The sequence below is a fragment of the Numida meleagris genome, chromosome 2 (assembly GCF_002078875.1).
Source record: "Numida meleagris isolate 19003 breed g44 Domestic line chromosome 2, NumMel1.0, whole genome shotgun sequence".
NCBI classification, from domain to species: Eukaryota; Metazoa; Chordata; class Aves; order Galliformes; family Numididae; genus Numida; species Numida meleagris.
This window is the reverse complement of record NC_034410.1, coordinates 16,467,915-16,495,064: the sequence shown is the minus strand read 5'-3', so window position 1 is coordinate 16,495,064 and position 27,150 is coordinate 16,467,915. Positions and strand designations below refer to the sequence as shown.

At 40.4% G+C, this 27,150-nt stretch overlaps 1 protein-coding gene across 25 annotated transcripts in view; it reads left to right on the top strand.

The window, feature by feature from the left end:
• The window catches only part of KIAA1217 (KIAA1217 ortholog), a 354,365-nt gene that overhangs the window by 279,987 nt on the left and 47,228 nt on the right, over window positions 1-27,150 (top strand). For 22 of the 25 annotated variants that reach the window (XR_002436144.1, XM_021389175.1, XM_021389180.1 and 19 more), the window contains 2 exons: window positions 886-979; window positions 24,022-24,854. Coding sequence is in view for 24 of the 25 variants with exons in the window: in XM_021389175.1 (XP_021244850.1) it covers window positions 886-979; window positions 24,022-24,854 (927 nt within the window). In the remaining variant the exon portion in view is untranslated. Of the gene's footprint in view, window positions 1-885; window positions 980-6,352; window positions 6,604-17,174; window positions 17,418-24,021; window positions 24,855-27,150 lie in introns of those variants that run through there. The other 3 variants (XM_021389194.1, XM_021389195.1, XM_021389192.1) reach the window with 3 other exon arrangements.

Here is a 27,150-nt window from a genome sequence, read left to right as displayed (position 1 = left end):
TCAGTCACATGTGTGAGTAAATCCTCTGGAGATCACTACTGGGAAGTGAAAAGAATCACAGTTTTGAAAGGATGTAAGTGAGTGTAGATTGGAGACTGCTACTGATGAAATGTGAACAAGAAATCAGCAGAATTGAGAGCGAATTTCTAAGCCATAAAATTAACAGAAGGTAGGTTTTGAAAAAAAATAGAACACTTCTGTCATCTAACTCTTTCCTAAATGTAATAGTTTAAAAATGGATTTACGAATGACAAAGTGTTTGATTAAACAAAACGAACTCTCAGGGCTTTCTGTCTAAACCATCTCTGTGGGAGATCTCATCAAAACTTGTTTATTTGGCTTTCGTAACTCCTTTTTTGTTTCCCTTAAAACCCCATAGATAAAGTTTTGAGGAATAATTTACCTGCTGTTGAATTTTTAAAACTTATTTTTTTCAGATTTGTGAACAAGTTGTTAATTGGAATTGCTTCAAGAATAATTGCAATTAGAAAGACTATTTTCTTTTATATTTGCTCTTCCTAGAATAGCACAAATTCGTGTGGGTTGCATACGCAGTAAAACATGTAAATATTAACTAAATCCTCTGAACATTGAGTAAATGTTGAAGCTCTATTGTCTTCAAAGTGCTTTTACTCTGTGGCAGGACCTTGAAAGAAACTTAGCACTATCTAATTTTTATGGGTGTGGATTTGTAGTGAAAGAATGATACTTCCCATGGGAAAGAGAATCAAAGTAGACTTTTGTTTGTGTGTGTCTAAGCTATGGCATTTGAGTTTTTCTTAAAGGTCGGCTGCAGACCTACTATGTTTGTCTGTTACCTGAAACTTTCAGGCAACAAATAAAAGTACTTTCATCTGTTATCATTGCTGATTCTTTTGATTCCAGGAATATTCAAGACCGGTCTTTCCTTAAAGTTTACAACAAAGATCCCGCACATGCGTTTAATCACACTTCCAGAGCTGTAAATGGAGACATAAGGGTAAGTACTAGCATTGCATTTATACTCTTCTTTCTTCCAGTTTTTATGTTAATTGTTTAATAATTGTAATATATACACAACAATTTATAAAATGTAGGATATATGTACACCAAATACAGAAGAGGAAAGTGATAACGCTTTCCATAGTTAAGAAACCTTAACTACTTTCTGTTTTCCAATTATTTGCCCTGAGCATTAGCTGTTTATTTGTTCTTGTTTACTAGCATTAAAGCATGTGAATCAAAATAATGCCTTTAATTACTTATCTTGGGACATGAGCAATGCTCAGAGTTTATAAAGCTTCTTTCTTCATGTTTCCAAACCTTTACAATGAAGTAGAGCAGAGTGTTACTTCACTCCTGCAAGGCTTCAGCATGGACTGGTTTAGAGTGGCCAAGCACATATACCTACCTTGAAGTCTACTGAAACACTTTGTAAATGACCATTTGTTGTAGCGTAAATGGTTTTGTTTTTTTTTTTTTCTAGAAATTTCTGTGTGTATTGAACAAGGTCTGGCATATTTGTATTTTCATATCAACATTCTGTACTGGGAAATACAGAGAAAGCATTTGAAACATGTTCTCTTCCTCACTGTCTCTGTCTCTATCTTTTACTGGACTGTGTTTTCCCCTTTGATGCTCAGAGGACAGGAGATGAGGCTGTGCATGAGCACCTTTTCCACCACATTTCCACACCCAGTGTCACAGATGGGGCTAGCAGTGGTGAGGTTACACAGCTTCATCTCCTGCCCACCCACGGGGTCTGTTCCCAGGAAACAGCACAACCAAGTGAGCTCGGTGGGTCCAGAAGGAAATGCCTCTGCTGTCCCAGCTGCACTGTGACTTTTATGTGTGCTCCAAAGCTGATTCAAATGCGCTGAAAATTTCCTGCGAAGTGATTTGCTTAATTGTGCATTTGCTTCTTGGTTTCATTATCAATTCTAAGCATGTCACAGTGCTTTATTATTAATATTTCATGGAAGTACTTCTGCTGTTTCAACAGTTTAGGGCCTCATTATTTTAGAAAGATTGCAATAGTTTATTTACAGGCACTATTCTCAACCACTTCTCATTTATATACTTCACCTATAAAATGGTCCTTTTGATAGGTCAGAAATCTAATTACTTGATTATTCACACTGTTGCGCGCACAACGTGAGAGATCAAATAGATGTGCTTCAGAGGGCTAAAGTGATAGCTTTTAGTGTCTTCCTTAAGGTCCTGAAAGTCTGCAATTCTGATTATATTCCTGTAGCAGTTACTGGATATATCTGATACATCTCATTCATATTCAAAAGCATGACATACCATCACTGTGCATTATGACATTAACTCCAATAGCAATGTTACTGTGACTTTATAAAGTTTGACTGATATTATTGTTGTTGCATGTGCAGTGAATGTTGAATGTATCTACCATGGCTCTATTTGTGCTCTCTAGATGCGTTTTCAGATACGGTTAACTACTGTGTTAGCTATGTAAATTCAAATGTAAAGACTGATTATTTGGCCTTCTTCCACCTATTTAGTGCCTAACAGAGTTGTTTTGAACACGGGTGTTGCTTCTGTGCAAAAGCGGTGTCTGTATTAATTCATATTGCTTATTGTAAAATACTGTTTTACAACAGGTACGTACATTCAGCACCTATTGATTATGACTGAGTTATCTTTGGCCATCACTCAAAAATTAAGGCGACACAGTGATAGCCTTCTGCAAAAGTGTTGTTTTCATGGTAGAATATTAAATTTTGCTCTTCTGAAATGACAGAGATACCGTTTTGAAATTCTGTGCATCCAACAAAACAGCTCTTTTCTCAGTTCACAAATTTCTTGACTCTCTGGTTGAGGGGTGAAGTCGAAGCCAGGGTGTTCATAGGGACTCTGCAGAGAAACATGCAAAAGCCTTCCCTTTGATCGCTGCAAACTTCTGCACTTCAAAGTTACAAGCATGGAAACAAGCAATTTCTTGAGCGTCGGAAATAATTACATTTGTTTGTCTAAGGATCGGTGTCTTATGGCTGGGTTCTTCCTTGTGCAGTACTGCTCGGATCCTAGCCAAAGCTTTGCCTGAATTAGAGGGCTCTGATAGTGTTCTCTCCTCCGGAGCACACATGGCAGCTTCTCCTCAGCTCGGCAGAAGTACTGTAGGATCTTCACACAATTGTCTAAATTGGCAAAATTTCTAAGATCATAATAGATTACTGATCTCTACCTTTTTTTCAGTTGAATCTGCTTGAGATTAGCCCTCAAATTCACAAGTTGTTAGGCTGGGAGAGAACCACCCTCAGGCAGTTTGATTATCTATGCGTCTGTCCTTAGCAAATGGTATTAAAGTTGGGGTGGGGGAGGGAGTAAGTGCAAAACGTGTACATTTTATGCACATGGTAGTGCATGTGCAATACTATGGTAACAAAATTAATGTGGAAAAAAGGTTGCTTCTTGTCCCTTCTTTTCTGTTTGTGCATCTTTGCACTGGGTAAATTCAATTTCACGTGGTCCGCAAGCACTAAATTCCCTGCAGTGGGAAGCAGGGAGTAACTCTGATAACCACTGAGCTTTGCACCACAGTGTTTAAAAAATCGACAGAAAAGCAGCTGACTGTCAGGTGAGCTGAAAGAACATTATTTAGGATGTCAAGAGCTGGCTGTTCTAAGTACATTTTTGCGTGGTGATACTGGGAATCTGGTTGTATCTCCTGTCATATGCGAGTTAAAGTTGTTGGGGTTTTTTTTTTCAGGTATGGGAAGACATTGCCTTTACAGATTTTTCTACTGGATGCCTTGTTGTCCCTTTGGAACATTTAACCCTGGGTTTGATGATGTTCAGGCTTCTATTCATGTGATTTATAATCATTTCCATGTAACAGACCCAGAATAATCTCAGAAAGTAATGTTAGCTGCCAGCTTGGACACCTGTTGTAACTACCAAACAGATGTGAGACCTGTATAGGAATTGGCAGTAACACTTGAAGTATTAAGTATTACCCAGGCAGATGAGAAGCAAAAGAAATGTGGGATCTGTGAAATTCAGATGTCCCGCTAAACCACTCAATTCTCTCATCCCTTAACTCTAATTTTCCTAGTCTTCTTTCTGTTTCATGCATCTTTCTCAATGGACTGTGTTGAAGAAAGGGGATTTGCTTGGGGTGTAAACATATCCTAAAGAATAGTTTCTCTTGAAAACCTTCAGAGTGCTTTATTTGCTTACTGTTACTGTGCCATGGCCATTGAAGAGAATGGTTTGTTTGACAAGTCTGCCATGTTGAATGTTGTTTCAAGCAAGAGGTAGCCACATAGTGCTGTCTCACTGAAAATTTGTTTGTACTATTCTTTTATTTTGTTATTCCTTCCCCAACATGTACACTGAAAATCTGTAGCAGCTGTTCTCTTTGGATTCTTCATGTTGCTGCAATTCTTTCTTTTATTCTGTTTTCTGAGTATGTAACATTGATCAGCTCTTTCTAAGTTTCTACACAACGATATTTTCTTTGACAAAATACTGTCCCGTGTCCAGACGTGGAAGTTAAGATGATCTTTTTATTCTCTTCAACATTGTTATGAATTACAGTACAAATGCATGTATGCAACCATGCTGGTCTGTGCCATTAGAATTAATGGTTTGCAAATTCAAAGGGGACAAGGCTTTCTCAGACTTACAATGTGTAGGGTCCAGCTTGCCTCTCATCTCACATTTAGGGATGGTGTATGGGTACAACGTCAATAGATGCCACTAAAGAACAGACAGCAGATTTTTGTGTGTTGCTGAATGAATTCAATGTTTTGGAGGTATAAGAACTCCTTTTGTCCTGTGTTGTTGCTGTGGCCTCCTGGTGCCATACTGCTAACTCCAAATGGAAAGGTTTCCCCACTGTAAGGGCACAGTGTATTTTCTGTCCTCATTGCCTACACCCTCGTCTTACGGAGTGTCTGAAATAGGAAGAATCCTAAATTACAGTCTCACCCTTCTGTCCCTGTAACTTGTCTGCCTTTCTGGTGGCACAGCTGGATACTAATAATGTTGGTTTATGCAGTGGTTTGTTTTGAGCATCATTCATCTGCCAGTTTGAGAATCAGGGAATTTTTATTTCATAACAAACCGGTGGCTATTTTGCTTGGCAGTCTTTCTCTTCCCAGCCACCTGCCCAGAAGCCTGTGGGTTACACTTCGTTTCAAAATGTTCTAGACCCACCAGGTTTTCTCTTAATTCCCCGGCTTGACTGAGACATTACCAGGTCAGTGCTTTGTCCCAGATCTCAGCTGAGTGGGTGAGGCCAGAACATTCAAGGAATGCTTGTTGTGACTGTTGTATTGAGGTACACTTTGAGGTTTTTCTTTTCAGAAACCATTTCTCTGAGAAAAGGCAATTAGGGCAAGTTCAGTCAGAGTCAGGGAGCGGGGTACGTGGAAACTCTGCTGCTCTGGGAGTTTGAGCAGCTAAAAGGTGATGGTGTTTCTGGCAGCAACAGGGCATTGGGCTGCCAAGGTAAGAGGGGATGAGTTAAACTGTGTTGTTTTGTAAAATGATGCAGGTGTTTGATAAGTTGGGTGAATAGTTATGTTGAACAGCTTGTGCTACTGAAATTGTGCAACAGTGACTTTGTTTTTCACCTGAAAGTGCCTGGCTAACACTTTCACTCCTCTGCACTATGCCTTGATGAAATTTGTGAACTTAAAAAGCCCTGCAAGCGCTAAAAGCCCTCAAACAGCTCCCCAAGAGGCATGTGAGGGGGCTGAAATTCAGTGCTGGTTTGCAGGTAAGATACAGAGATAATAAAAGCAGGGTCATCCTTCTGTGTTCTTAAGATACCTGTAAATATACATCCAGCTTCTTTCAGATGTTTAGCTTTTTTTCATTGAATTATTTGTAATGGTAACATCAGAAACGTAAACTGCAAATGCTGCCAAAATTACATTTATTCATTGCACGCCACGGCTAAAAAAAAGTAACTCCTTGAACTACATGGAGGTATTTAGAAAAAAAGTATTTATTGGAAAAGAATTCATGCAGCGAATCAAGTGAAAGTGCTAGAATGCCTATAGGACAGCATTTGTGTAAGTTGCCATGTGCCTTACTGATCCTATTACTGTATAACTTTGTTTTCTTTTGGGAAGAAAAAGAAAAAAGAAAAAGCAAATGCTAATGTGTCTATTATCTGATAGAGAGCTTCCAAATGATACAAATCTCATCTTTCCTGCTGTTTTGCTGTCTGCTTTTTCTAATGCTCTTTTTGTCATTGAGAGGTTATGACAACATGAGCCATATTGTATTTATAAACATCACGTGTTTCCTTGATATGACTTGCAGTGTCTGCCAAACAGAACACATGGAAGAAACATTTCTCATTAGCTCAGCATTGGTTTTGGTTATACTGATTTCCGGGACAGGAAAAATGCCTTCCTCACTCAGATTTAACTTTCATACAGTAGAGAGAAAGCCTCTGAGTGTCCATGAAATCGCTTGAACAGAGACGCTGCAGCTCTTTTAGCCCACATACTTTGTCTGAGGAAAAGAGGAAAAGTGGTTTGTTTTAAAGAGAAGATGTAATAGCATGTATTGCTGAAACTAATTCTGAATTAAAATACCTGCCAAAGTCGTCTAGAAAGAGAACTCACCAAGAGATGTAAGGTAAGATGATGCTTATAAATAATGAAAGGTATATAATTCCTTAATTCCTTTTCTTCTTCTTCTTTTTTTTTCTCAAACTAAAAGATATTTTCAGATTAACTGGGAATTTAAATCAAAACTGAGAAAACTGTTTCTTCTTCCTTGAGCTGTATAAAAAAATAAATGCTTAATTGCTTACTAAATCACAAAAGTCTACTCTCAGGTTTTATGCCTAGTTACATATTAAACATAAAAAAAAGTTATTTTCAGCCTGCCATTACAAATCTTGCTGAGATTTGAACAAAATATATAAAAGAAGTCTCTGATGTTCTGATTTTTTTACTGTCATGGTTTTACTACCTTTGCTTTGAATGGCTTGTCAGTAGTCGCCAATTATTTATGCAACAGCAGAGCAGCAGACACTGAGAAGTAGCTGCATCAAATCAGACGGTGATGAAAGACTGTAAATGTACCTGCTCTCCTTCGTTCATATGTCCTTTGATATACAATACCTACTGCTGTAGAAAGCCTAAGTTAGTGGGAAAGCGGGTAGAATTGTAAGGAAAATTTCCACTTTTAACTTTGCGTAAACCAGCACATAAATCTCAAATGTTTTCTGGCAAAAATTCAATCTGTTTAAAGACATAGATCCTGCATTATAGTGGGATGTGTGCTGCATTGTGGATTTTTTAGTAGGATGGCTCCGTGCTTTGATGGATTATATTTTTTTCCCCAAGTATTATGTGTAAAGAATATAAGCTTGTTGATTCTGCTACTATACCAACACTTCAAGATATGCATTTAAAAAATAAATAATGCAGATGGGTTTTAAGTTTACAGCAAGCTTGCTGTTGAAAGAAAGTATAATGTTCTTGATAGTAAAATGTTCAGAGAACATTAGCTTGCCGCACCCTTGCTGTAATCTTCCAGTTAGCCTAAGAGGAGTGTCATATGGTAGATATCACAAACTAGTTACCTGGAAACTCCCACAGAGCCTTTTCTGTGGAAACAGAACAACTTGCAACCACAATGCAGTTGTTTTAATAGCATTTTTAGCAGTAAAGTTATTTATTGCCCACAAACAGGCCCATATTCAAGCTAGCCTGTCTTTCATGTTGAGGTTTGCTTAAAGCTTCCCCTTGAGACGATGAAGTTACTTAATGACAACATCTGATCCCCCTTGTGTGAAGGTCTCTTCGGCCCTTCATTAAAATTGGAAGCCTTATCTCTCACATAAGTGGAAGGTTCTCAGGCAGAACTTTCAGAGTCTTCACTGGGAACTTGCCCTGAACAAAAACATAAGGATTTCATTTGAGTCCATTTTTATTGTCTACTGGTTTCTGGTTTTGTTCTTACACCACCTTCTTTTACATAATGTTTCCTTGTTCCAATTCTTTAGATGTTTTACTCTTTAATTTTTTTTTCCATTGTCCTCTCTTTTAGCAGAACAATTAGCACTAATTTGGCTGTTTACTTGAAATTCCTCAGAAGCTGGTGGGGTCGGATGCTGGCAGAACTCCCTAAACACACTGACAGATGATAAAAATTTCTCATGGCCATGGCCTCTCTTATTAGGAGGGGAGGTCCTCTTTTACGTCCATTGTACACCATGTAGCTTATCTGCATTGCTGGGGCTAGTAACAAAGTCTGACCAAGCTTCATGATTTCCTGTTAGTTTTCCAAATGAGCTTTTACTTGAACAGAGAGGTAAGATCACTCTGTGGAGGTTGCTGTTTTGGTGCCATGATACTTAGAACCTATGTGAAGTTAGAAAGAATGTTTTTTCCTCGTCAAAACTGCTGCTGGCTTATCAGTCAGGATCTTAGATTTGCCAAGTTTTTCACAGGTCCAGAATGTGACTCTTCATGATCACGACTCAAATCCTCTGCTTTCCACTGAGTCTTCATTTCAGTCTGCTATTTAATTACCTGCCTAGCAGTTAAAACTAAAAAGAGTTCGTTCTGTCCCTATCTTTTGACACAGAAAAAGCGCAAACCAGTACCTAGTGTCTAGAACACATCTACATATTTGATGACTTTGATTCTTCTCCATGTTGGATTGTACTTTTTCTAATGTGAGCTCTGGAAAACTAATCAGACTTCTGAAAATATGAGGAGTAAAAATATCTTTTCTTGGATGCATGTAAGATCTGGGGTTAAAAAAAGCCTCAGCTGGCAAAAGCAAGACAGTTGCAAGTAACAGCAGGCAATAGGGCTCCATGAGAAATGACGTGATGCTGAAGATATTTTTTTGCATGAGTGTATGTCTTTCTGACATCGTTGCAAATCAGCACTTTGTATGACTGAGTGAAAAGACCGACAGGGTGTGTTGGGTAAAGGGCTAGGCCCTTAGGCACTTAATATTTACTATAGATAGCTTCACCTTAAAATAAAGTTATTTACTTCAGTCAAGCTGACCGTGACAGGTTGTATACTTTTTTGGATAGAAGGAAGTAAAATGAAAAGAAAATGTAGGGTTCCAACTGATTACTGCAGCAGTTGCACCTCTAATGTTGCAAAGATACACTCACTCCTGCAAATAATTGCTGGGCCATATAGCTAAGAACTTGGACACATGCATTGCAAAATCCAGTTGTACCGCTTCCATGACCGTTTCTCCTGCTGGTGGTGTTGATGCCAAAACTCAACACCACAGGTTACTTCTTCTGATGTGCTGTGTCCTTACTTTGAGACAAATGGCTGTTTACAGGTGTAGCAGATGTGCTGCTAAGGTCTTCTAACTATCAGCTCTAATTTATAGCATTTTTATATTATTAATGTCCTAAGCTATTCTGTAATAGAAATCGTGTTTTGACTGTTGTTTGGTAATGTCAGCTGAGACCAAGGGTGATGCTTTCCTTTACGTTCATTTAACCATATCAGCTTGTTCAGTTTTATTTGGCTTCAGCAGAGTGGGAAGAGATACAAATATGAAACAAAAATAAAAGCTGAATCGTTAGTACAGCGAGTCAGAAAGCCCTGCATTTATTTTGATTTATGAGTTCAGTTACTAACAGTATTTCTTTTTTTAAAGAAAAGAAATTTGATACACAGCATATTTAAACCAAATAAAAATGCTGATCTGTACTAGAAATGTACATGTCTAAAACTATTCCTTTTTTGGGAAAAAAAAAGAGATGACCCCGTCAGTTCAGCAGTGCCCTGAGGAAGTGCTGAAACTGAGGCTGGTCTGAAGGGTTTGGCTGCCTGCGTTGGTGGTGGCCCTCTATGTTATGTGCTTGATCTCTTCAAGGGGAACGGGGTGGGGGGAGGAAATGCTTGCTACATCTCCATGAATTACATGACTCCTGTTTGTTTTCAGAAAATCCTGCCTAAAAAAGCAGCTGTGGAAAAGCAAAGAGAAACAAACAGTTGGTTAAAACACAACGCTAGTTATGAGGGGTGTCATAATGTTAACTTAAAAAAAAATCAGTAACAGCTTTTATATGTTCAGTCCAAACAGTCTAATAGCTTATGGGCTGGGTGGGCCATGCTATACTGATGAGATAAATGTGGATATTGGCAAACCAGTGATGTAATTATGTAAATCCGACCTTTTTAGGATTGAAATGTGTTATGTTTCAGTGTGTTTATATTTTTGTCATTTGTGATAACACCCTGAAAAATCTTGGCTGAAATGCTAAGAGGTTTCTTAGTGTACTCACCATGCTACTCCATCTGGAAAGAGCACTAAGGAAGCATAGGAAAATCAAGCATGAGAGATTTATTAACTCCTCTCTGCTTAATTGGATAATTTAGCTTTTTTTTTTTTTTTAACTCTCACATTCCATTAGTTGTTGGAAGTTAAATACTCTCATAGAAATGCAGACAGGAGTGCTGCTAGATTCACTGATCTGGATGCCCTGATCAGGAGTGAAATAATGCAGGCTGGTGGTAGGGAGATAGCTCAGACAACAAAATGTTTCTGAGGGAATAACCCCTCACACAGCAGCTCTAGAATTTCAGTCTGGCCAATGCAAAATGTGCTGCTGTGTGTGTTGCATTGTTTGTTCAGATGGCCTCATTGCACGGCTAGACGGGAATACCTCATGGGACTGCTTGGGGTCAGGCGCGGCCTGGTGCTCCCTTCCCCTCCAACAGAGATCACCCAGCACGCAGCCAAGTTGTCCTTTTGACAGCTAGTCTGTGACAGTGTTTGGTAGGGAGTTCAGGCAGGTTCACTACTGATGTCACCAGGCTAATCCAAACGTACAGCCCGCTCCTTTAGCTAGTTTTAAGCAGATGCATGTTGTGAGCTCCGTTTTTTTATGGCAAGATGATCAGTCTGATATTGCTTTCCCCTTTTCTTCACGTTGGGTTCTTGTTTTACACCTGAATGAAGTGATCTTACTTCAGGGATTGAAAGAATCACTGGCCATTATGAAGACCTGAGACACAGGTGTACTTGGGGAAGCAGTCACAGCTATGTGGGGTCAAGGGGCTGATAATAGCATGGAACTGATGTGGGAAAAATTCTGTAAGAAGGACTGCATGCGCAGCTACATGTACATACATATAGAGAAGTCTTGTCACTCGTCAGAACTTGGTGGTGATTGCATGCAACTAAAATTTCTGCTGTCCCCCACTAGTGACAAGACAAAAGGCAACAACCACCTCTGCGTTGTATCTCAGCACTCAGCCCCACTGCATGTCAAGTACTGGAGATGCTGCACCAAGGCTTGACTTGCAGAGAGCTGTTCTCTGTAATGCCTGAAGGAGACAAAGCTGTTTTGAATCTTAGCCACTTCTTTGGTGGGAATGGCTGAATTTAGTTCTAGGTTTCAAAAGCCATTTGCAGCTTTAAAGTGCATCCCAAACCTCTTTGCTTTGAATATGAGAATGGGTTGCAAAGGCAGATGATGGTCACAGCTTTGCCCCTGTCCTCATGCATTCATGGGGTGACTCCAGCTGGTGTTTACCTGCAGCTCTCTTCTCACATCTTTCCTAAAATCTTTCCTCATGTTCTGAATCCTCCAAAAAACCACAAAACCTCAGAGTATCAGCCCAAACCAAATAAGTTTATGTTGGATGTATTTTCTTCTTTCTCTTCCCTCTTCTCCTTTCTTTCTTCTCCTCTCTCTCTCTCCCCCTCCCATGCCTGCTATGCTAGGCTACAGCACTGTAATAAGAAGAACTAATGCAAAATCATCTAGACATGAAGAAAATTTACATTAGTTCATGGTTTTCCACTCTCAGTCTGCTTCCTCATTCTTTCATTTCTTTTTTTTGTGTGTGTGTGCGTGTTGAATTTCCATTCGTACACTATATTCTCTTTAACTCCACTTTTTTTCTCATCAGTTCCTCAGTTTCTGGCTTAATTCTCCCGATTTTCCTTCTTTGATATTTATTATCCTTTTTTTTTTCACAGCAGTCCATCTCCAATACTACTCTCTTTCATCTCTGGCCTCTCTCACGAACTCTTAGTACTGTCCTTCAGCCTTTCCCATTCTCCTTTTTTTCTTTTTCTTTTTCCTTTTTTCTTATATAATTTTATACTCAGAATTCTCTATTATCTTTCCATATAATTTTTTTCTTTGCCTACTGTATGTCTTCCCAGTGTTGTTTTATATGTTAAGTGTTTTCAGATTAATTATTGCTATTTTTTATTAATATTTCTGCATTCCGTATGGACTAAGCAGGAAAAAAAATCATGCTATGAACTCAGTACTCTACATTTAGGCTAAAAATGTTCAGACATTAGCGACAGTGCTAATAGTAGGACAGTGGAAGAGAAGAATGACAAATGGAGGTGCTTCTATATTGGTCTATGGATAAATAAATAATGCTTATTACCAGCTTTAGGCTAGAGATACTTAGTTCTTTGCTCAGTCAGGCAGGAACTGTAGGCCAAGTTGGATCCACCAAGGTGGATAACAGCAAAGTCCACCATGAGGACTTGCAAGCAGCATTTGGAATGAAGCATTCTCCCTTCTAGCTTTAGTATCTCTGCTTGACTTATAAAGAAAAAAAAAAGAAAAAGGAAAAAAAATGGATTGAAAAACAGAGCAGAGATTGAGCTAAATGAAAAGACATATGGGCAGGCTCATGATAAAGTCTGCTCTTTATAAATTTAGGGTAGGAATTGCCTCCCATTGCCGTCAGTGGGGAGATGCAGGGAGCACCAAGGAACAGCTTGTCCCCCCCAGACAGAGGGACGCAGCTGACTGAGGGTGCCCGGCTGCCCTTTAATGTAACGTGAGGTGAGACAGATCCCCAGCATTGAGCAGCTAATGGTGCCAGCTTTACTTCTGAGAAGTGCTTAGCGCGTACATGTCTGTGATACATGCTGTGATACTTTCCTATGGCTAGGAAAATGTCTTTGTTTAAATCAGTGCAGAAATGAGGGGGAAGCATGAGGTTTGAATTACAGGGCAGAGAGACAGACTGCAGACCTGACGTAATAGCTCAGTTTTGCAGAACCTTCTTCATGCGACTCCAGTGAGAGTTGGCTATGTTTGCTCTAGTATACTTAAAGTTTGAGAGGCTTATAGAGTTTCCAGCACCTCCAGGATTTGCTTGCTTGTATTCATTTGCCTTTTTATAATCCCTAAAAATCTAAAATTCCTGATTATGTTGTCCTGCCATCACCAAAAGATGGGCTGGCATGTTTGTATACCTAATGTTATATACACATTACAGTGAGGCGTAGCTCCACCCTGCAGGCACAGTCCCCTTTACAGTGGTTCATTCTAGCTAGTAGCAATGTGTGGTGTCTGGCGGTTTTTGTTTGATTGTTTGTTTGTCCTTTGCTTTTGTTTTTAAGAACTAGGGGGTTTGGAATAAGCTTGAGAGAACATTATAGTACTTTTGTCTACCCCAAGGCATATCTGTTTCACTGAGTGCCTTGGGAATCAGTAAACAGAGGGAATAACAAACAATATGGATGTTTGGAGGAAGATAGTGTCATCTGCACATAATCTCAAGTCCAATACGTGTCAGGCAGCCAGAACTTTTCTGTTCCCTCCCTGTTTGTTTAGGTTGGCTTCTCAGATTCAAAGATGAGCTCCTGTAGGGTTACAAATCCCTGTAGGTATGAATATGGGCAGATGCTGAGGCCTATCTGAGAGCATTATTGAGGGTGATGGAGAGCAGGGTGGCAAGAGCACAGCCCAGGTGGGCAGGACACCTTGGTGCCCTTGATGATGGACAGCAACTTGGGGGCTCTGTGATCTACTCCCCCATTTCCGTTGATGGGGAACATACCAGCTGAGGCTGAGGTCAGGGTTGGATGTGACCGCTTTTTTATTTCTCTGCTGAATACTTGGAGGCAAAGCAAGGGGTTGATGTCTTTCAGTGCAGAAAGTGGATAACCCCACTGAGAGGTTTCTCTTGTGGTGCTCGTCTGAGTAGAGGGGAGAAAGATGCTAGTGGTAGTTCTCATGTGTCATGGTTTTATGATTTTTGGTTACTGGTATTCCACATCATAACATCACGTAGTGCACTGGGAGTTAAAGAGTTAATGCTCCAGTTCCGTGGATCATGCATAGATCCAGGTACACATCCCAGAAGAGAAGAAGAACTACATCTCCCTACCCTTTTCCCCTTCTCCCCTTTTTCCCTTTCCTGGGGCGTGGGTCCGTGGGTCCCCCCGTCCCATTAGTCAAGGAACTGGGCCGAACCAGCCCGTAAGCTGTTGACAGAGGGCTATAGGAATGATGAAGTCATGTGAGACAGATCTTCATTGAAAAACTGACAACAAAAAAAAGGCCAGGAAAAAAAGGTTCATTCAGAAAACAGCTGTGAAAAACATCATCAGGAAAATGTCTTTCCATTTGGATTCTGCTGGACTGAATGAACTTGTTGCTTTTAAGAAAGACCCCATTGACTCCATCACAAGCTTTGCTCCAGAATACTGACTGCAAAACCAAGTTGAGCTAATGGTGAGCCATCAAGCTTGTATTTCCCTGTTTTCTGTCAAAGAAATGGTTGTTTACAGCAGTACCAGCATTAACTGCTTAATTGTTTCCATCCATGAAAGTATTATTAGGGGACCAAAAGAGCTGTTATCAGGAGCGGAAAGAACTTTGATCAGCAATCAAGTAATAAGTCAGTTACATCTATGCCTTGTATTTATACCCCATAGCAGCCTTCAGAATTTTCTCTGGCTTTATAATTATGTATTTTATTGATCTGTCTCTAACACTTTTCCACTGAGACTTGAGGGGAGAAAGAGAAGATAAATTAATGTGATGGGCAAATTAATGCAAGGGTCCAACAGATTGATGTTGTAAATAATGTAGAATAAAGTAGGGTGACTGGAGATTTTATTCAGTGGTAACTGTCATTAGCATAGACATAAACACAGATTTGGAAGTAGTAGGCTAGCCCAGACTTTTAGACCTGATCTTGGTGAAGCGTAGGGTATTGTGCTTCTCAGGGGCATGCCCTTTACTTATATGGAGGGTTAAACTGGAAAGGAAGTCTTGTTCTGTGCAGTACATTATAAGCGAATAGATGGCAAGTAATTAAACACAGGATAATACATGGCAAGTTAGACAAGGCTTGAGGGCTCTGATAACGTAATTGAAATGGAAAGTAATGCTTGAATGGTTTGTATGCATTGTTAGAACCTACGAATTAAATTACAGCCTTGGTAGTGATATATCCTTGCACTATTTATGATGTTGTGCCCAATGTATTTTAAAATTAAAAGAAGATTAATTCCTCATACGAAAACTTTTCATATGCATCAGACATACTCAAAGACTATTGCATATAGCGCCGGATGTATGGAGAACTAGTTGTAGTATGTCTGATGTTCTGGGATATACTTTATCATGCTAGAGTCCAATTACTGAAAATGTGCATCCTACCAGCTTGCAATTCATTACAAAGAAACTGCAGTGAAATATAGTGATCTTTTTCATCCTGCATATTAGCATAATAATGTGATTTCTCACTGCAGGTTTATTCGCCTGTAAGGAAGAATGTGGATGGCAGAATATACTCTGCACTTGTTGGAAAGCATGTGACATAAAAGTATATTTGGATAATTTGCCTTTATTTTTACTTCTGGTGTTTTTGTGTCTGGTTGGTCAGCAGACCTAAGCAGCTTTTTAACTAGGTGAAGTATATACATCCATACATTAAAAGGGAATGCTTGACTGGTTAGTTAGCCCTGCCAAATATAAACCAGATGCTTCAGCAGTAAATACTGCTTTACTCCTATACTGCAAGAAACAAGCCTTGACTGATTAAATTTGAAATAAAAATAAATAAGTTTAACATTGTTTCTGTGCCATAATATTACTTTATTGTAGTTCTAGTGCAAATATATAATATGAAGAATATCTCAGAATATTTTTACAGTGAAACTGGAAATGATAAGTTTAAGATAAAATGAATATTTTTACATTCATGATAAGTCTGTTTCCATTATGCTACATAGCTAGACCAATAATGTTGTACAACTTTACAGTGTATGGTAGGAATCAGAAGACACCACATTTGACTGCAAGTCTGGAGGACTCCTTGCTGCTGGGGAGGGTGTAGCAGGGAGTGGAACACCTGGTTTTTTGGTTTTGTCTATGGGATCTGCTCTGATCTTTGTCATGTTACTTAAATGCTCTCTGTTGTAACAAGAGTGAAGCCTCCCTCTCTAGCTGAGAGTACACTGAAATAGAAGCCTTGCTCCAGTGAGGTTCCTTATAAATGGCTCTTTACATTGATGTTGGCTCATGGTCATGTGCTTAAAATATAGTTTGATTCTTTTGAATGCCAGTCATGATGATAAAAGCATTATTTTTCTTGCATGAAAGCATACCCAAAAATACAGGAGAAAACTGCAGTGCAGCGCTGTGAAGTGCTCATGTCATGAGACTGCCCTATGATGTTTAAGTCCCGCCTCTTTCATACTGTGAATACTACATTTGTAAGAATACATTTTATGTAATATTTGGTCTGTTGGAGTGAGGGGATAGAAGGGGTAGATTCACTCTTTCTGCTCTCAGTTGTTGGGGTTTTTTGACAGTTGCCTTCTCTAGTGTGTCTTTATAACAAAAAAAAGAAAGGTAATCCTAATGGCTAGTGTAGCGTGCTGTAGATATCTCTGAGACTGATTTATGGTGGCCCCAAAGTTCAGGTTCTCCAGGCAACTCAGGTCCTGGTTAATGAGTAGACAGCCTGGTCCCATGGCTGCCTGCTGCACCCAGCATAAGGGGCTCTTGCTTTCTCCTGCCAGCTGTTGCTACTAAGTTTCCAACTCAATGATGGCTGGGTTTTCTTCTAGAATTGCTTGTGCTGGCTTTGCTAAGTAATGGGAGATCTTCTCGTTTTGGAGATCTTCTCCTTTTGGGGAATTAGTATGTGTGTGTTTTATATTGTTACCTTTAAAATGCCCTCTCCTACCTAACTGGAGGTGACTCGCTGCTTTATTTATGGTTTTCCCCTTTGTGAGTCTCTCTTGTATTTCATTCGGTAATGTTAGTCTCCTATACATCTCATAGGCACACATAAAAAAATGGTTGAGCGATTGAATCACATCGTCTTGCACAGTTTGTGACTGGGTGACGTGCCAAGGAGGTTATTTAGTGACTAATTTCAAAGGGGAGGAGAAATTGCAGCGTTGTCATGTGGAAAAGTACTTCAGTCTATTGAAGCAGTGTTACTAGATGACTGGGTAAAGCAAGATGGCCTGTCCGTGTTGTGAGCAGAGGGAACAAGGAACATTTTCTCTGTTTAAAAACCTTTTCCCAGAAGGCATGGATATATAAAATATTGTACTGTAGACTGAGGATTTAGATTCAAGGCTGAAAACAAAAAGTGCTTTATTAGAAGAAGTGGAACCAAATGTTCATCTTACTGCTGTAGCCATACAGGTGATTTCCTTAAGTAACAGTAAGTGGCTTTAATTATTTCAGAGCAAAAATCCTATCAGATACGATGCTATTTCTCTGTAGGTAACAATGTGGGCTGAGAGTGTAATAAGACTGCTACTGTTTTTAATTGTTGAAAGAAATACCCAGGGTAGCATCAGGACAGCTGAGAAATTATGCTTGAGGGGTCGGACTGAAGGATTTGATCTGAGCCTCTCCGTTCTGCTTATTTGCGAGGTCCATCTTCAGCAGGCATGTTGACATAGAGGCAAGGTGAAGCAATCAAACATTATTTTTGATATTACCATTAAAAGTGTTTTGTTAGAGTTTTACAGATCTGTTTTACATTCAGTAAAAAGTGAAACAGGTATTCTTTGTTTTCCCCATGGGAGCTTTAGGATATGGTATGAATTAAGTTTATATGTAGTCAGGGATATAAAAGGACATACTGAGACATGTAAAGTACCTTGAGGTAAAACATTTGGATAGCTGTAGGGTCTGGGTTCATAGACAAGTGTGCATTGAAGTTCGAAGTATAAAGTAAGGAACAATAATGTTAAGAATGTGTTTGATGCTCTATCGTATGGAAAGGGAAATAAGGCTGTGTCTGACCTGTGCTTAATTCAAGACAGTGTATGCGTAGCTGAAATATCATACCCTACATTTTCTCTTCTTGAGGGTAGAATATTGTTTATGCCATGTCCCTTGTACATCTTAACAACAGGTAGAAAAGCGTGAGGATGGGATGCTATGGTGACATCAAGTAATATGGTGAAGACACCTGCTTAGGATTCACTCAGGAGAAGAGTAACTGGCAAAAGAAGTCCCTGAACATGGAAACTGGGGGAATGCCTTATCCTCAGAAACATCTTATTTTGGCTGATTGCAGCACTGTTGAAAGAAAACCACATAGAATTAATAATACAGATTCCATATCCATATATGTTCCATAAACTATTTTGTTCAGGTATAATCACTAGAACCAGAAAATTACAGTTTCAACTCTTTTTGCACCATAATACAGAGATTTTACAGCTGGACATATATCAAAACTGTGCAAAAGAAGCGAGAGTACTGAAAGCAAGATGTGTGCTAAGAATGGGAAGTTAATTATAAAAAATACTGGGATTTCTCAGGGAGTTCTGAAAACTCTTTACCTGGAAAAATATCCAGAAAAAGATAATGGAAACGTATGGGGAATGTTAAGAGCAGAGCTAGTTAGGTCTCAGAGTTCCCCATTCATGGCAAGTTTGAACTTTTGAAATCAGTTTTATTTTGGAATTACCGGCGTGCGGTTCCCATAATGAAAAACTATTGCGGAAACTAGCTCCTCCTAGAGCTTTGTACTGTGGGGCCAGACTTAGCTGAAGCCAAGACTCCAAACTTAGCCTAGGTTAGCTGTTTCATTGTGTGAAGTATCTCTTTGGGGCATCAGAAGACCCATCCTTAGCCAAAATTGCTAACTAAATTAGTCTGAAAGCACTGCTGAGGAGTGGTAAACATTGAAACTTCTGCTTGTCTTACTCCGTGGTCTTGAAGGTCATTGCAGAACTGTCCAGTACTTCACTCTGCCAAAAAGACCATGATAGAACTGGGGTCCCTACCCCTTGGCACCCTCTGACCAGATCCCAGGTCTGTGAATCTGGAAGGCCAAAACTCTAGAGCACTCCAGTGATGTTTGATAAGAAACCGTGTTGGTATTTGACCTAAATCTGCTGGGGGGGAGTTTCAGCTCGCTTTTGTTTAACTGACATTTTTAGCAGATGTTTCAGCTCTTTTAAATTAGTGTTGTATGATGAAATTGTTTTTCATTGGAAATTTCCTGACCAGAAAAAGCTAAGATGATGGTAATGTGCTTGCAGTTTGTAAGTGTGCCATTGGGCAGCTGGAGGAACCCACAGATGTAGCCAGCCTGTTTTTTCCTGTAATGGCCCAACGCAGTGAGGAAATTCGTAGGAATTAAAAGACATACAAAGAAAAGACAGGGACAAACAAGTGTGACAAACTTTCAGTGATGTCTGATAGCATTAGGATTTGGCTTTAGAGAGATGGTCATGGTACATGTACTTAAAAATGTCATTTTCAAACTGTTCACCATTTCTGTAATTTTCAAATGCACCGTGCCATATTGTAAATGATATTATTTTAGAAATATCAAAATTCTATCTGACATTTTTTTTGCAAAAGCTCATCTGTGCTTTCAGCTGTGCAAACCCAGCCTTAGTGAAAGACCAGCTATGACAGATACAATATAATATAGAGCAACTAATGATTAAACTAAGGGTTTTGGACAGCTAGTACAGTAAGGCTGTCAATTTATTTATATAAGAGAAGAACTAATGAATTGTACTGTTGTTGGGTTTGGGGTTCCTTATGTAAACCTTTCCTGATTAACAAAGTGAAGGACTGCCTCACTTTTTAGAAGATTTTCTGCTAGTGAGCAATTTCCTTCTAGTGAGCAAGGTCTCTTTACCTTGAATTTATTTGTTTTGTAATGAATTGATCAGTTTTGTTATCAGTATTTTGGTTTTATGTACCTTTTGCATCAAAGATTGTCCAATTTCTTGATAAAATTCTTCCCAAGCGTCCTCAGTTTACTATTGGGTGAGCCAGCTTTATGAGCAGATGTGCAGTTTCCTCAGGGAAATAAAGGGTGCCAACAGGAAAGTAAGAAAAAGTAATAGCTTTGCATGCCTGAGAGGTGATTAATGGTGTCTGCTGGGAACTCCAGGGTATCTTCAGGACAGTGCTGGGATGAGCACCATTACAGGAACATGCTCCATCTAGGTATTTTGGCAGGGTGAAATCCCTGGAGCAAAACCAGTTGTGGTGCTCTCTATCGATAGGCAGCGCTTGAGAGAGCAATGGGAAGGGCTGCCAGGTCAGAAACACTCACCTACTTTTCTCTTTGCCTATGTTTTGCTATGAGATGTTAGCAGATAACAGTGTGAGTCAGGGTGCACCTCTGACATCCAGCTACCTGGGAAGATGAAGGGTTGGTGTGGTGCTAATGAATCAGCGGTAGCACAGTGCTAGCTGGTACTGCCCTGGTATGCGTGTGGGCACAGCTCCCTGTGCCCTGTCCCGTGTGTGCTGCAGGTACAAATGGTGCTTTGAAGCCAGCCCAACAGAGAGAAGAAAGGATGATTGCTTCATCATGGGAAGCCCACCTTATGATACCGTGACTCTGTCCTTCTTTCAGGGGAGCTGAGCTATTCAGGGGGCCAGGAGCTGCAGCAAGATTTGTGTTCTGCTGTATGCAGAGACCTTGGGTCTGCTCAGTCTTTATGTGAGCTTCCAGAAGCAAAGGAAACTCTTCATAAAGTTATCTTTTTGGGCAGATAGAAAGCTGGTTTGCTACGTTTCTGCATATAATCGTATTTAAAATACAGCAAGTTACTAAGTACACAAACTAATTTTGAAATAAAAAACATAGCTGGTTTTATCTGATGTTCACTCTTCAGTCTATGTCCAATGCCTCTGTTGTTCTGTTAAAAAATAAAAAATCCAAGTCTGTATCTTACGAACTACAGTCTTGTTAGACTGACCAGAAACTTCCTCAGGAGATGCTTAAATGTGGTGTGATCTTTTTTACTATAGAATGTGAAAGATTCTTACTGGTGCCTTTTCCCTCCAGTGTTTCGTACAGAAATGGTTGTACTAGCCATTCACCACACTTTAACCTCAAGGACTGACAAACAAGTTTCTGTTTCAAGGATGTACAGGCTACAGAGAGCAAGAACAAGGAAGAGCTATGTGCTGAAGAAAACCACACCCTCAGGCAAATATATTACATTTGCAGTTGAAAAGCGCATGATCCTATGCCTACATTAAAAAATCTTCTTCCTTTTCTTCTCAAAGCAATTGTCTGTGACATCACCTAGCATTTACAGGCTCAGATAAGCCCAATATCCTCTTTCTCTGCCTTGAGTCATGCAGCATAAGACTAAGAACATGTGGCTCAAAGCAGCCTACATATTAGAGTATACGTGTGGGACAGGAGAAAAAAACAGTACGGAAAGTGGACTGTACATGGGAGAGAGTTGTGTGCCTTGAATATCACACGGAAGATAAGTAGCTGAGAAGCATGAAGATACCATCGTTTGAATTTCTGAAGTTGCCATTAATGAAGAATCTGGAGATTTCGGAGAAGGGAAAAAAGTAGAAAGAGAAAATATCGACAGGTGTCAGGAGATGCTGTAATGTGACCAGTGAGGCTGCCTGGCACTCAGCCCTGCGCAGCTCACATGCCCCTGTCCTCCGGCCCTGGGCACCCCAGACTCCATGGCTCCAGCAGCTCTCCCCTTCTACATACTCCACCCAGGGACTGAGTCACATCCTAAAATAGAAAGGGAACCTTTCAGGAAGGGGCTGTCTCCTCGAGCTTTGTGCCTTCCTAGCTCAGTGGAGTCTTGTTTCAGGCTGTGTGCTACATGGGCTATATTAATGCAAATAGCAAAAGTAAATAGCTTTGTAACCATCAGTACTCAGACACGGGATGTTGAGCAATAGCTGAGCTACGTATATGAACTGATTGTTTCCATCCTGAAGTATGGGAATATGGTAAGATGGAAAATAGGTATTTTTCTTTGACAGATTTCTTTGACTTATGAGGAATGAATGAGCGTATACAGGAATATGAAGTCCAGAAGTTAGGGGATATAAAATCTATTGCTTTCAAAAGCTTCCCATGGAAATTTGCTCATCTGTACAAGGAAACATCAGAATTTTCCTTTCACTGCAACCCAGTGAATCCCAGTGCCTGTGGTTTGTATGCCAGATGCTATTGTAATTGTTGCAGTTTTAGCTAACATAACTAAACAGGACTTGATGCAACCTGTGTGGTGGGGACCAAGGAGGTCTTTCTTCCTCCATTCTCTCAGTGCAAAATATCTCTTGCTGCCTGTCTCTATAGGTGTGAGCCCAAAGCGGCTCAGGGTTGGGAGGAGTCTTTTTGTTCTGTTGGCACAACACAGCTCGGTGTGCTGCTGTGTTTCTTCAAGTCAGATGAAGAATTCTGTTGAATGCCCACTGATAATTTTATTAATACTGTTTAGTTGTGTTTTATTTTAAATTCCAGACTACAGTAATTGTCTGTGCAAATTAAAAAAAAGCTATCCCATGTTCCCCTTTGGCTGGATAATGCTTCTGACCCATCCCAGCTCGCTCCTTTGTTGTGTTGCACTTATTTATTATTGCTGCTGCCACAATCAGGTTATCTCTTTTCTTCTTTTTGATACCTGATACTGCAGACTTTTGATCTCTGGCCCTGGGGAACGTCATTTGTAATTCCCAAGCGTGGAGCCTGCTGTGATGAGAGCAACTATTGTTTATACACCACCACTGCAATTCCCTTACCAGCAGAAAAACCTGTGGTGGGGCAGGAACAGAAAGAATATAATTTCTTGCTTCATCAGCCATGGATCACTGTTACTGCAATGAATCCAGTCACATTGTCAAAGCCAGGAGTGAGAGGGGAGAAAAATGGTGAAGATTTCATATCAATGACTTCCACTGCACAGATGCGTGTGCTGTGTAACTTTAGGAATCCCTTGGAAATGGTGCAGAGAGAAGCTGAAATTGCCAACACAAATTTTAGCAGCTTTAATTTTTTTCTCATGTACTTGGTGGAACCCAGCTGGCTTTTTCATCTCCTTGTTTATCCACCTGACCCGAACGGCAGCAGAGCAAGCACATGATGCTTGCTAGAGGGAGAATTTCTCTGGTGTGTGCCATTGATGATGCTCAGTCACCTAAAGAGGTCATTGTAGGGCAGAGCACAATGCTGCAGTCTTAGAAGCACAGGTACTCTCTGCAGGTTTTTGCTATGGCTGTAGTTAACCAAGTGCTAATATGTTGGTAAGGAAGTTTTCCGTTTCTTTGTCTTGTTTGCTCAGTCCTTACTGCCAGCAGTTAATGATGCTGATTATAAAACAATAATAAAATATTTGGTAGCTTTCTGAGCACATTCTCTATGCATTTTCCTAAACTCTCTTATCCATGGTTGTGGTACAGGAACCTTTGGCACGTGTTTTATAGGGACTGACTGCTTTCATGCAACTTGAATGTCAGTAAATGTTTGCGCATGTTGTTCCCCTATGCCTTGTGTATCCTTTGCATAATTAAGGCCACGTCAAGGTATTAGGAAAAGGCAAATCTTGCACTGAAGTAAATGGAAAATTAGTTGTTTTATTTTTTTGTGTGTCTAAGGAGTTCAGGTGGGTTTGTGATGCCAGCATTTTCTTCCTGGTGTGGAATCAGTGAACTCTAGCATGTGCCTCTGATCATTGAACTGTTTCAGTCCATACCAGCTATGTGTACCTGGAACACCTAGGTCTGATTTCAGCCTGGGTATCTGAATAACAGATTAGGGTAATATGGTGTTTCCGCGAGCAAATGTATTTTTAAAATTCTCATATTCCTTTAGCATGCAGCCCTTTTTATTGCTGTCTATAGGTTATTTTCTTTAGGCACTGAGATCCCAAGATGTTTTATTTACGCAGATGACAAATTATTTAGTCTTGAAGGTAGTTTTTATTCTGTGAATGTTGATGTCGTCACAATCCGCATCACGTTTTGCTTGTTTGATAATTTTACATCCTGCATGTTTCTCCCTTCATTTCCAGATGCAGAGGGAAATTGCCTATACGGGCCGAGATGGCCCAAGCGCTTCCCGCTCCGGATCTGCCACGCACCCCTCCCATGCGATGCCCAGCTCTCCGCCCTCCACGCCAGTGCCCCACTCCATGCCCCCCTCTCCGTCCAGGATCCCCTACGGAGGCGGACGTCCCATCGGCGTGCCGGGCAACGCCACCATCCCCAGGGACCGGCTCTCCAGTGTGTCAGCATCACGCTCCATATCACCCAGCCCAAGCGCCATTTTGGAGAGGCGGGATGTGAAACCAGATGAGGACATGAGTAACAAAAACTTGGCCCTGATCCGAAATGAAGGTCTATATGGGGACCCCTACTTGTTTCACGAGGGGAGGATGAGCATGGCTGCGCCCCACAGCGGGCACCCCCTCGATGTCTCCGATCACATTGTCACCTACCATCGCAGTGCCATGAGGTCATCAAGCACTTACTGCAACCCCTCTATGCAGCCTGAAATGCTGGAGCAGTCCTTGTACAGACAAAAGCCAAGAAAGTACCCGGAGAGCCACTTGCCTACACTCAGCGCTAAAACGCCTCCCGCCTCGCCCCACCGGGTGGCCGATATGCGCATGATCGATATCCATCCCCACCATAGTGCACATGTCCCTCTCCACACTATCCAGCCTGACAGGGCCTCCCCCAGCCGCCAGTCCTTCAAAAAGGAGCCAGGACCATCCGTGTTTGTGGATGCCAAAGCGCGAAGTGCCCTCGGCCACCCAGGCATGGCAGAGGCTGTGCCGTCCCCCATCGACAAACAGGCTTTTGGCTATGGATCACCTGCAATGCCCAAGGACAAGGAGACAAGGTAAGGCAGAACCAGACCTTAATTTATGCAAATAATCAATGTTCCTAATGTGTGCATGTTGTGTTGGTGTACACCCAGGGGATGCTGTGATGTGTAGGAGGCTGCTGCGCTGGGCTGTGGTGTTTATTAGCTGTCTGTCAAGGTAGTTAGTAATTTAGAGGAAATGCGACACCACCCATTATTAATCCGAAAGTATTGTCAGCTCATGATGAATCCCTAGTTATTTTCATTTGTGCAAATTTCAGTCATTGGAAAAAATATAATAAAATAAAATGATTAACTAGGATTTTTCTTTCCAGGCAACCAGATCATGTTACAAGAACAAATGATGTTCTGTTCCTGCTAATAAGGGAATATATTTTACCCCCGTTAAGAATGACACTCTGATATTACAATTTTGGTTCTTTATGGAGTGGAGTTTTTCTCATCTAGTGTTAGGAAATTGGAAGAATTTATCATTACTGTCTTATCTCCTGTAAAACATGAATTTGCATAAAAATAGGACAGTTGTTTGTAATAACATTCCTCAAGGGGAAACTGCTGAGAAGAGCAAGTCTGTCCCAGGGAAGAGATGGAAACAAGAATGCTCTTCCCAATGATTTTTTCTACCATCACAAATAGTAGATGACCTGACTGTTGTTAACTTTTCTGCACTGAGAATGATGGTGATGATCTCTCCTGTCTCTTAAGGACCAGATTTACACAAAGGTCTGTAAAGGCTTCTCCTGCCATAGACCGTGCCCTAGGAGAGAAAAATCATTAAGCTGCCTATCCGTTACTGTGTGTTTGTATGAGTTGCTCTAATCTCCAGCATATTGTTTGTGCTGTTAACTTTTATAGAGCTCTTTAGGGAAGTGAAGATGAATAGCTGGAAAATGCTGAGCTCACAAAGGCCAAAGGTAACTACTGACTGCCTTAACCATGGGCGAGATACAGAGCTTCATATGGCCCCAAACTTCTCTTCCATCTAAGCAACTTGATTAACAGTTAGATGCCTCTGACTATGCTTGATGGAAAGAAGAATGTATTGTGAAGTGCCAGGTTGGGGAGAAAATGGAAAATGGAAGAAAATCAACTTCCCTCAAAAAATTACATGCTGATACCAGCTTGGTATTTATATTGACACAAGGGACTATTAGAGTCTAAAGTCACCGAAACCTGGTTTGTATTTATTATTTCCAAGAAAAAAGATCCATGTACTGGAAATATCATTTCAAGCATCCAGTATGACAACGAGGACATAATTTGCACAACATTTTCCATTTCTAATCCAAGAGATCAGATAAAAAATTTTACAGGATTCATACCAAGGGGCTGAAAATGAGGGAGCACACCAACAACTTCCCCGTCTATGCCACTTTTTCTCCTCTGAGCATCTCATCCTTTCCCTCTGGTACACAGGCTGTGTGTTTGTGAATATACAGATCTGCAGTTGCTTAAAGACAGCATTGTACCAGGAGTTTTAGGTTTGGTTCCAAGATATGTTTACAGTGATGAAAATAGCACTTGCATAATTATATTCCCAAATAAATACATGATCCTAAACTTCAGTATGGTGTATTGGCTACATAGCATTGAAAAAAATCACTCTCAAAATGTCCCTTAGGTTCTGGGTTTTTTTTTAACCTTGAGGAACGGTGACTTTTTAAAAAAATAATTCCAAACACTAAAAGCAATTAATGCAAATTTTTATGTTTTCTAACCACTGCAGTATCAAGGATGGTGTTGTGCTCAGCCAGTGTGCATGCAGAGTCAAGTGTGGGCTAGCAGCAAAAAGGCAGGTTTGCTTATCTGTTAGTCTTGGCAATACTGAGGAGGGAAGTCTTCTGTGTTTGCACACTGTGTTGAGAAGCTCCCCATCCTCACTCATTCAGCTTTGCTGATAGCTAGGAGTGGGTTGAGGCCCCTGTGAGCATCAAAACCATCATCTCAGGACCACTACTCCTTCAGTCACTAGTGAAGTGTGCTGAAAAGAAAGAAAACACCTCTTGTATCTTCCCTTTTGTGAAATTATCTTGAAGTAGCATTGTCATGACCTCAGGGACAATGCACAGCTAAGGCAGAGCGTAAGTACAAGGCAGAGAAAAGATCAAAATATTGAGAATGCCAGAAGTTTAACTAAATGTCTCCTCCTGCATTAATTCTCCTTCCGTTCTTCCAGTCAGTGGCTGAAGTGGTGTATATATGTACTTCATCAGAATATCTTGGATCCTTAGAGTAGATCCGACCTCTCCCTGAGCATATCCTGGTTTTATTGAGAAATTACGCCTGTTATCTTTGACATGTTAACTGCAGC